Source organism: Nannospalax galili, unplaced genomic scaffold (genome assembly GCF_000622305.1).
Source record: "Nannospalax galili isolate Female #2095 unplaced genomic scaffold, S.galili_v1.0 scaffold388, whole genome shotgun sequence".
NCBI classification, from domain to species: Eukaryota; Metazoa; Chordata; class Mammalia; order Rodentia; family Spalacidae; genus Nannospalax; species Nannospalax galili.
In genome coordinates this window covers 459,979-471,091 of record NW_008360304.1, presented here as the reverse complement: position 1 = coordinate 471,091, position 11,113 = coordinate 459,979, and the positions used below count along the sequence as shown (strand labels likewise).

General features: G+C 39.3%; 1 protein-coding gene across 5 annotated transcripts in view; it reads right to left on the bottom strand.

The window, feature by feature from the left end:
• Positions 1–11,113, bottom strand: part of Xpo4 (exportin 4) — a 158,658-nt gene that overhangs the window by 29,437 nt on the left and 118,108 nt on the right. For all 5 annotated transcript variants that reach the window (XM_029559238.1, XM_029559237.1, XM_029559239.1 and 2 more), the window contains 2 exons: positions 9,184–9,276; positions 6,444–6,614 (listed from right to left, as the gene is read on the bottom strand). In XM_029559238.1, coding sequence (XP_029415098.1) covers positions 6,444–6,614; positions 9,184–9,276 — 264 coding nt within the window. The remainder of the gene's footprint in view (positions 1–6,443; positions 6,615–9,183; positions 9,277–11,113) is intronic.

Genomic DNA, 11,113 nt, shown 5'->3' with positions numbered 1-11,113 from the left:
TTTTGTCTTTTTGAGACAGGGTCTCCCTGTAGCCCCAGCTGTCCTGGAACTCACTATGTAGACCAGGCTGCCCTTGAACTCACAGAGATCCGCCTGCCTCTGCCTCCCAGGTGCTGGGATTAAAGGTGTGCACCACCATGCCCAGCAGGTTTAAATATACTTTTAAATTGCCCTTTCCTCCTTGAGATGCACAAGCATGAGGACCTGAGTTCAGATCCCAGCACTTGCATAAAAAGCCAGGTGTGCACTCCTGTAACCCTGGGAGATGGAGATAAGAGGATTGGTGGGGTTTGCTGGCTGCCAGCTTAGCTCAAGTTTCAGTGAGAGATCCTGTCTTAAGGGAATAAGATAGAGTGTGATACAGCAGGACACCCAACATCTTCCTCCAGCCTCTAAGCATACCCCTAGGTGTGCTCACACACTCAGACATGTATATCTGCACCACACACACACACACACACACACACACACACACACACACCCCTTCCCATACACACAAAAGAAAACAAAATCACTTCTCACTACATGCATATACAAGATTTAAAACAGGGCAAAGAATGAAGCTGAGTAGCAAAACCTTGTAATTCTCCACTTTCTCTGTAAAGCCAAAGAGAATGTCTCTTTACTACAATCACATCCCAATTTAATGATTTAACCAATAATTCTGAAATTGTAAAGTCCTGGACTGAGATAAAAATCACAGAATTTTGATTTTCTTTTTGAATACTGAATAGCCTATGAAGATTGAGGATTTTTTTTTTTTTTTTTTTTTTTTGGTCTTTTTTGAGACAGGGTCTCCTTGTAGCCCCAGGCTGACCTAGAACTCACAAAGATCCGCCTGCCTCTGCCTCCCAAGTGCTGGGACTAAAGGCGTGCACCACCATGCCCACCAAGGAAGACTTCTGTACAAGATAATGCAGATCTTGCCTTTATTTGTATACACATACTTCCTTTGAATTTATTTTGCAGGAGGAGAGCTGGAGGGATGGCCCAGAGGATAAGAGTGTATACCATCATCCAGAAGCCGAGTTCGGAACCCAGCACCCACTTTGGGTAGCTCACAACTGCCAGTTAACTCCAGCTCCAGGAGATTTGATTTCCTCTTTCTGGCCTCTGCAGGCACTTGCACTCATGCGCACATATCTCCACACAGACATATAATTAAATCTTAAAAGTTATTTTAAGAATGTATAATTTCCCCAGTGTCAATCCATCCTCTCACAGCAAACCAATTAGTAACATTTCAGTAACAGTCTCATTAAGTACCTATGAACAAATCACACAGGGTCAGAACAAAAATGTAATAAAAATATTTAGTGAAAACACACTTTAACGCCCATTGGTGGATTACATAAAGTTGTACTGATTTAATATTCAGGTTGTAATTGGCTCAATACATAGCCTTGATTTATTTCCTAAAATCATATTGCAGCATCTTTTGAAAAATTAAATGCCTTCATTAGTTAATAGAGGTGCCTAGAGGTGAATATTTAAACAATACACTCATCCTTGGGACATTTAAGAAAAACTAAAACATCTTAGTGTAAGTTTAAAATTTTAATATTTATAAATTTAAAAACATTTACAGGTGCTGAACGGCAGCAGTGCTGACATTTTGTGACCAATGAAGCACAAACCCACTGCATAGAGCTTCTTTCTTTGTACAGAGAATCAAATCACAATGCCAGGATTTGCAATTTGTAATCATTTCGTGGTAAAAGACACCACACCAGGAAACTTGGGTGCAGAGCAAACTTGAGGTCAGATTCCCCACCTCCACCCCCAGTAGGTACATAGTGCAGACATGGTATTTTACTTCAGGCTAGGGAAACTAGCTGTCAGAACATAACTGGCAGCTCCTAATATCTAAGAGGCCTAAAGGGCAGATGGGAGAAGAAACCCAAACCTCCCCACTCCTGGGAAGGCCTGGAAACAGCAGACCATAGTGGGCGAGGAGGGGAGATGGCTTGTGTCATCACACCCCTAATACATATTAGGGAATCACCACCAACGCAGAATCAGAATATTTCAGTCTTTACAAAGCCTTCCACATAGAGAGCTACATGACAGAAGGGGTCATTCCATTCATCTTCAAACCAGCCAGAGAGTATGTTCATATTAAATTTCTATTTTTCACCTGAACCAAACATATTCTTTTGCTACATATTATGGGTTCCCATTATAATCAACCAGGAATACTTCACAATTCATATATCTAAAATAAAATGCTTGAAGTTCAACTTGAGCCATGGCACTTTTAAGCCAATTTGAACACAAGATGACTACTTTGGACATCTTTTAATTTTAGAAAATCAAACTTTAAAGAAATATAGTGTTTTCAGAAATGTAAGTCAGAGAACTTACATTTAAAATATATCATCAAATTATCTATGTTGTTTTGTGGAAAATTTTGTAGAAAATTATAATGTTAAGGCCTCATATGCAAATTAGTTCCTTGTTCTCTGTGGTTAAAACAACAACAACAACAACAACAACAACAACAAAAAGCCCACCTCTGAGAAGTACTGAGCTTCCTTCAGATTTAAAATGCTAATATTTTATTTAAGAACCAAGTATGATAATTACCCGTCAGAGATAGCTACCTTAATAAAGTCCAGTGGCAACCACTTCTAACAACAGAGATGGGGAAAACAAAACAAAACAAAACATGTAGAATTGTAACAAAGAAAATATTTGCAGGGTTCAACCAACAATATACCCTAGGAAACTCAAACCTGAAATACTTGAAACTAATGGCTAGCTTCCCTTCAATACCTGAGGGGTTCACAACAAAAATGAGAAACAGACGTTATTACTATAAAGACTTGACATTTTGGTAAAAAAAAAAAAAAAAAAAGTCCAATCAAAGATAGCAAGAGGGGTGTTATATAATGCCAAATGGAAGAAAATGATGTTTGGTTTTGAGATTAAAATTGTGACGAGTAGTAACCATCTCATTTAAACAGAGTAATATACTTTACAGTAAGATTGAATTCTTAAAATTAAGTTGGAAAAAAATTGCAATGTTTATATAAAATGCCACTATTTGTATCAGACAAAAACTCAAAATGGTCATATTGACATAACACTGTTTTCCAACAGAATAAGAGAGATTAAACTTACTGTGCTGGAAGAACACTGTCAAATACTGTCAGGTAGTTGAGCTACCCAGAGAGCCACCAGCCCAGCACAAGGGCATCAATCACACTACTCTAGAGGCTACAAGAGCGTAGTTACTGGAGCTGTGACGTTAGTATCAAATATGTGCTACAACATCTTTAGCCACTGCACCTTGGGACTTCTTAGTGATTGTGCCCTGGGAAACACATGGGTCAAAAAGCACAAAATGAGTCAAACAAAACAAGAGATGTATGGAAAACTAGGGGTTTAAGGATGCTCTAAGGAACTTTAGGGAACAACAGAATTTAATAAAATACAAAAATTGAAAAAAACAAATGCTGAACAGTGTCCCCTGACTTTTTTTGAAACATAGAGTCTCTCTGTAGCCCCAGCTGGCCTTAAACTCACTATGCAGACCAGGCAGGCTGGCCTTGAACTCACAGAGATCCGCCTGCCTCTGCCTCCTGAGTGCTGGGATCAGAGGCATGTGTCACCACCATACCCAGCTCAACAGTGTCCCTTTAGCACACATTTTTAAAAGGGCACAAATAATTTAATTAAAAAAATTTTTTAGAACAACTGAAAAGTCCATTTTAATTGGAAAAACTAATTTCCTAGAATGAAGGCAGTGTTCTCAATACCCACTAAGCCAAGAGCATTAAGAAGAGGAGGGGGAGGGGGACGGGAGGGGGAGGAGGAGGAGGGTGGGGAGGGGGAAGAAGAAAAATCTTGAAGCGCTAGTAAATATAGCTAAAGACAAAACTGGACAAAATAGAAGACCCAAACTAAACACAAATTCAATAAAGCAAACAATTACCCTGAAAAGTCTAGTTGGTACAATTAATTAATTGGCATTCCTATTACCTAAAATATAGTGGTGTCTTTTTTACCTCTAGTTTGCCATTAATCAACATTGTGATAATCATTTAAGCATTATTTGGTCCAATCTAAAATAAAATTTTGTTTCAATTAAAACTACTACTGTTATTTTAATTAATTTTTAATTTTAATTTTTTCAATTAAAAATTCTACTGTAATAGAATTGCAGTATCATAATAGGATATGGGCAAATTCAATAAATATAGTTCTGTTTGAATAGAAGTTATTACATACAGATGCCTTTGGACTTAGCAAGGCATTTCTCTCCTACTCATCTGTACTCGAACCTGGCAATATCTTTGTCCTGGCCAGTGACCTATCTAGTTGGTTGTATTTTATTGCCTTTTGGTAAAGGACCATACTTATTACACACACACAGATACACACAAATCACACTTGCTGAGGAAACACAAACAATGAAGAATGACATACAAATTACTGCTGCATATCACTTCAAGTTCTTTAAGGAAAAACAGATCTAAAAACACACCTTTCAAAATAATTTTTTAAATACAAAAATGTGTACTTAATGAAGAATGATACTGGTTTTCTTTTTTCTTTTTATGTAAAGATAGTTTTATTCCACATTTATTGTTTTTAAATGGTGATTAAGAGAAATGATTCTCAAAAAGCTACAGCCCTCAGCTTTGCAATCTACCACCATATGCACAGGGTGGATATAATTTTGATGCTCCCATTTTGTTAACCATAATTTTCGGTAGCTGTGTTTTACCGAATTCACAGAGCATCATGAGTTATGTAGACACACTGTGCAATTTCGATATAAAAACCGTACCTGCTGGATGGTTTAGCAGAGATGTGTCAAGAACACCAGAGGAGAGCCTGTCCCTCCATGGCGTTTCAGATGCACCTGGTCAGAGGCCTCCCCTTTTCACTGCATTTGTGACTGGCATCGCAGTAGGCAGACTTTCAGAGGCCTGTGGTTTATAAATAAGCTTTCATTTCCATAATTAAAGCTGGCATACAATTAAGGGGAACGTGGTAGAATATATAAAAATCTTCATTAGAAAAACCAAAACTAGAAGGTCTAGAGTGATTTTTTTCTTTTTTTAAATTGAGACAGGGTCTCACACTGAAGCCCAGACCAACCTGGAATTCAAAATCTGCCTGCCTCATCTTCCCCAATGCTAGGAATATAGGCATGCACCACCATGCCTGGCCAAAGTGAAATTTTTAGTCTCTAAAATTAAATATGTGTGGCTCCTATGACATGAGGATAATACCCACTTTAGCATAATCATCGCCCCTTATGCCCCAATGTGTACTGGTCTATGTGAATCAGTAATTCATATCCTTGAAAAATAGTTATTGCTTAAGCAATCCACTCAGAGTAGATACAGGCTGTGTAGCTAGACAGAAACACACCAAGAAAGTTAACTGCACAGGGCTGCACCTTTCATTTCACTGATAAACACAAGAAAACACATCAAAGGGACAACAGGTTCATAGCAGCCAACATCCTAAACCAACTCCTGTCTCAAGACTCAATTTCTTACTGAAACAAATCTGTTTTGTCTTTTCCTTTTAAAATTAAGGCAATGAAATGGCTACAGTTCCTAAAGTTAAATCTTTACGGAACAAAAATATACATGTATTCTCCTCCTCAAGTACAGGCATCAGAGTACAATTAGAAACCTGTAATAATTACACAAAACCTGCAACACTGAACATGGGAGGGAGGGAGGGAAGAAGGAAGAGAGAAAGAGGGAGAAAATGAACTAAGAAATTAACAAACACCTGGTGATGATTTCTCTTCCTACTTCATTATAAACCTAATCACTGAGGGGAGAAAGTTGGAAAGCACAAAATCTCTTAGGAGTTTTCGGTGTCTCTTGCATTGGTTGAAAACTTTTGGGATAATGAAGGGGAGGAGCTCATTAAAATGGAGATTCCAGAGTCCAACAACCAGATATTCTCATGAAGATATACGGTAGGGCCCAAGAATCCACCTTTACATCCAACTCCTCAAGAGATGCAGGGTATCTACAGACTTTTGGAAAACTAATGCCAAGAACATAACCATCGATGTTCAGTAACACAAATTCTAAACTTTGGCTAGCCACCTATGTTTTGATAAATGGGGAAAAGGCACTGAATATGTATTTCATGGTGCCCATATCTGTTTGCACATATATGGAATTGCATTTTGAAAAATTTTAAATCACCATTCAAAATCTAGAAGACAGGTATTATAGCAGACCGTGGCTAACACCTAATGGCGGAAGCTGATTCAAAGTTGACCTCTCCTGTTTCATCAAACTCCACATCAAAGTTTCAGGCTCTCTAAAATCCAAAATGGTCAAATGAACTGAGGAACAGGACAAGACTCAAGTCAACTTTCAGCAATTCAGTGCACTTTGCAGAAAGGATCTAAGTAAAGTATATAGCTCTGTTTTTTATTTTACACAAAGGAGACCACCAACATTTGCCATAAATTCTTCTAAACTCTTTAGGAAGGCCATCTTCTGTTTTCGGTCCAGAGTAGGAGGAGTGCTGCTTGCAGTGAGCTTGTTAAAGGCATCTGCTAATCTCTGGTAAATGACTGGGTCTTGCTGACTTGACAGTAATGTCTCAACCAGTTCAGAATATTCAGCCTGTGGAAGAAACAAGGTACCCATAAGAATATTCTTGTCTGTTGGTTAATTCATTTAACACTTAATGCTGTTATAAGAAGGAGACTATCTATATTCCCATTTTGCAAATGAAGGTTCTGCCACACATAGAGATGAAGTAACATACTCAAGATCACACTGCTGTGAAGCAAGAGTACAAGCAATCTTGACACAGACTCACAGGGTCCCAGCTCTGTGGTACTGCCTCTTCTGGGTTATCAAACCACATTATTCATACTAAGTCTACCTTCTGTATATAACCCTGAAGTCTATAACATGAATGTGAACAGTTTTTTATCAAAATGGAACTGAGGCTTGTAGAGACACTTTATCCACCCAATTCTGAGGACAGTGGATACACAAAGGTCAGCATCAGGTATGAGGAGGAAGGTTTTAGGGCTTTTGAAAAGTGGAACTTGAACACTCTGAAAGTTCCAAGCCAGCACTGTACTGAGCTTTTGGATAAAAGGCAGAGAAAAGACTAGTGAATACAAAAACACAGTGAAGACATTTTCTATTTTTAATATCCTCTGTTATAATGCCTTATATAGGGAGTGGCTGTGGGCTTAAGGGAAAATCTGAGGCCAGAAAAGCTCTATTGAGAAAGCCAGGTCTGCCATTATTTTTCATGATCTTTTTGGGAGATCACAACTTCAAAATGGTGAAACCAAATCAACTTCATTACATAGAGAAAAGAGGAGTAGAGTAGAGCCTGCCAACTCCCCATCCAAAGTATAGAGCCAGGGTGGCTGCCTTAACCTCCCTTCCGAAGGACATGCCTGCTCAATGGAGACCAGTATAATCTCAAATCATCTTCCTACTGGCAAGAACTGATAGAGCTTCTGGGACCAGACTGGCAGGGCTTACACTACCAAAGTGCCTGTTCACTTTTCTTACTTATTTTAAATATGTTTTTGTATGTGTGCTCGGAGCACAACTTGAGGAAGTTAGTTCTCTTCTTCCATCATGTAGGAACTGGGGACTGAACTCAGGTTGTCAGACTGAGTGACAAGCACCTTTACCCTCTAAACCATCTCAACAAGCCTGCTAAGCTCTTTTCTAAAGGGTGTAAATATCACACACACACACACACACACACACACACACACCAAACAAATAAACAAACAAACAAACAAACCAAGCCAAACTAAAAACAGAAGAAAGGCAATCAGAATGTAATAGCTTATACGTGAGGGCAGAAGAAATCTATCTCCAAGTGACTGAAGAGAAGCACAGATCTGAAAGGAGAGAAAGTACTGCTAGAGCATAATACAAGGAAGAAAGGCCTACAGCACCTTCAGCTTGGGGTACACATGGCACATAGTCTGGAATATGGTGGGCCTTATAGATACAGATTGCCTCAAAATTCTACTGGTTTTAGAAAGGCAAATAAAACACAAAGCTTCTTTAACCAATCACTTGGCCATACTAAGAGATTAAGGGAAAATGCAAATGGAGACAGTGCATAGCACAACATGTTCTTTTTTATATTTGATAAGCACTTTATCAGAATAAGGAGACAGGTGAGCTTCTGTTACATTAATTCCACAGCAGTGATGCTTTAGGACCTTAAAGGGTCAACAAAAAGAAAGTAATACGCATGTATGGCAGAGTCCATGGTGTTCTGGAGTGGGGGTGGGAGAGGCATGGATGGAGGAGGGGTTCTGGATTTGATTGGGAGCTCAATAATACATAATAGGGGCTGGAGAAATGGCTCAGCAGGTAAGAACACTGGCTGTTCTTGCAGAAGACCCAGGTTCGAATCCCAGCACCACATGGCAGCTAACAACTGTCCGTAACACCAGTCCCAAGGGATCCGACAGCCTCTTCTGACCTCCTCGGGCATTGCACGACACGGGTGCACTTACCTACATGAAAGCAATACACACATACACATAAAATAAAAATAATAAATAAATTTTTTTTTTTAAAAAAGCTCAATAATAGCCAGGCGTGGTGGCGCAGGCCTTTAATCCCAGCACTCGGGAGGCAGAGGCAGGCAGGATCTCTGTGAGTTCAAGGCCAGCCTGGTCTACATAGTGAGTTCCAGGACAGCTGGGGCTATAGGGAGACTCTGTCTCAAAAAGACCAAAAAACAAAAACTCAATAATAATAATAATAATAATAATGTAACACAGTTTTCCAAATACCAAACAAAATAGCACATCTTTATATTTTCTGAAGGAAAGTTCCTCCTGCTCCCATCTGACTCATCTTGCCACCTTTATAAAGTCTGAATTCCTCAAAGGCGGTGATCATGCACTGATGACTCATTCTTGTATATGCTGTGGTTCCTAGAACAGATGATTGAAACGAAGCCTTTGGGGTGGTAATTGCTGCAGAGGATGTCTCATAACAGGGAAGGGAAAATAAATGCTTTTGAACTAATAAACAGATTGTTGAGATAAACATAAATGTAAGCCTAGAGCTCATCAGGGAGTTAAGAAACACTGAACTGGAGCACTGAGACTTGGATCCACTAAGAACTGGTGTCCATGACCCTGTCATCTCCCCAAATGAGAGGAAGCCCCCAGAGAGGGGTGTCCAGTACCTGGTGTAGACACACCAATGTGTAGAAGGCTTCACCTGCTGCAGTGGTCATCTCCGAGTTGTGCTTTTGCAAAACCAGCATATCAAAAACCAGCTGAAATTATACAGTAAGATATCTGTAAAATACAGCAAAATTATATAATCCTGCAACCCCTCCCTGTCCAGAAAAGGAAAGGGATGGCAGTTATAGTCCATTTATGAAATTAACCAATTATTTATTACATCATTTTTTTTTGGCTTTTTGAGACAGGGTCTCCCTGTAGCCCCAGCTGACCTGGAACTTGCTATGTAGACCAGGCAAGCCTCAAACTCAGAGATCCTCCTGCCTCTGCCTCCCAAGTGCTGGGATTAAAGGCGTGAGCCACCACGCCCGGCCAATTACATCAATTTTTTAAAACCCACAAAACATGCAGATGTTATTACTTTCTGTGATAGCTAATAAAGAAATCATCAAATTCATCATTATAGTCAAGCATCATTCAAGAACACCTTTAAAGGTGGTGCACACCTTTAATCCCAGCACTTAGGAGGCAGAGGCAGGTGGATCTCTGTGAGTTCTAGGCCAGCCTGCTGACCTACATAGTGAGTTCCAGGCCAGCCAGGGCTACAGAAGACCCTGTCTCAAAAAATAAATAAATAAATAAATAAACAATAGTAAGTAAATAAATAAATAACCAATAAATAAACAAATAAAAGTGAATGAGGATGTGCTCCTGAAGAGCTGATCTCCAGAAAAAACTCAGTAGACAAAAAGCATCTGCTTCTCTCAAACTGACATTGATCCTAACCACTCCAACAGCTATCAAAATACCTGAAAGCAAATCCTGAATCCATCACTGTAGAGTCCAGCCTTGGAAGACAAAAGAAAAATCAGGAAGAACCCAATGAAAATTGGGGAAGAACCCAATAAGAAATTCCAATGGACTCTCATATGAACATTTGAAAATTGCCCTTATGTGACTTTTTTCTAGTCCCCTGTCTAGAACTTGTAATGCTAATTACTCTTGCCTTTACTTCTCCTTCCCGTCTCCTATTCACGATTCAAAGACTTTCTTTTCCTCCTTGAGATAAGAGTTATACAATTTGGGAGTCTTTTAGATAGAGCCACTGAAGGAGTACTCTAATTGCCTCATCCTGCGTCCCTGTTCGGCATGAAGAAGCCAGAGCAGTCTGTGTCCCGATTCCCTATTGGCGATTTGGGTAACCTCTTCAAAGGATGGTGTGATAAGAATAGGAGGTAGGAATTCGCTAGGCAGTTAGGGTAAAAAGACCCCAAAGAAAAGGTGCCAGTTTCTTGGCTAAAACTCACAATGTCCTTGGGCCTCTTAGCAACCTACTCCATTCCAAAGGCCAAAAATGTCGAAAATATTGGGAGCTTTTAATCTAATCCTTAATAGATTATAGGGTTAGCTCTTCAGAAGAGGGAATGTTAGAGTAGCCAAAAGACTCATAAAAAAATAAATTTTAAATCAAAGAAGAAGAAAGAGTACAGGAAGTTATCAGAAAAAAAATGATGGGGAGATATGGGAGGAGTTGGAGGGGAGGGAGTGGCCATGGATTTGATCAAAACACCCTTATATATATATATATATGTATGAAATTCTCAATAAATTATTTATTTATTTTTTTAAAGTGTGATGATGCTGATGAAAATACTCAGAATGCTACTCAAATAAAATAGATATGCTGGGGCTGGAGAGATGGCTCAGCAGTTATGAACACTGGCTGTTCTTGCAGAAGACCCGGGTTTGAATCCCAGCACCCACACAGCAGCTAACAACTGTCCCTAACTCCAGTCCCAGGGGATCCAACAGCCTCTTCTGACCTCTGTGGGCATTCTACAACATGAGTGCACTTACCTACACGCAGGCAATACATGCATACACATAAAAATAATAAATAATTTTTTTAAAAGAAATGAACATTGGCTA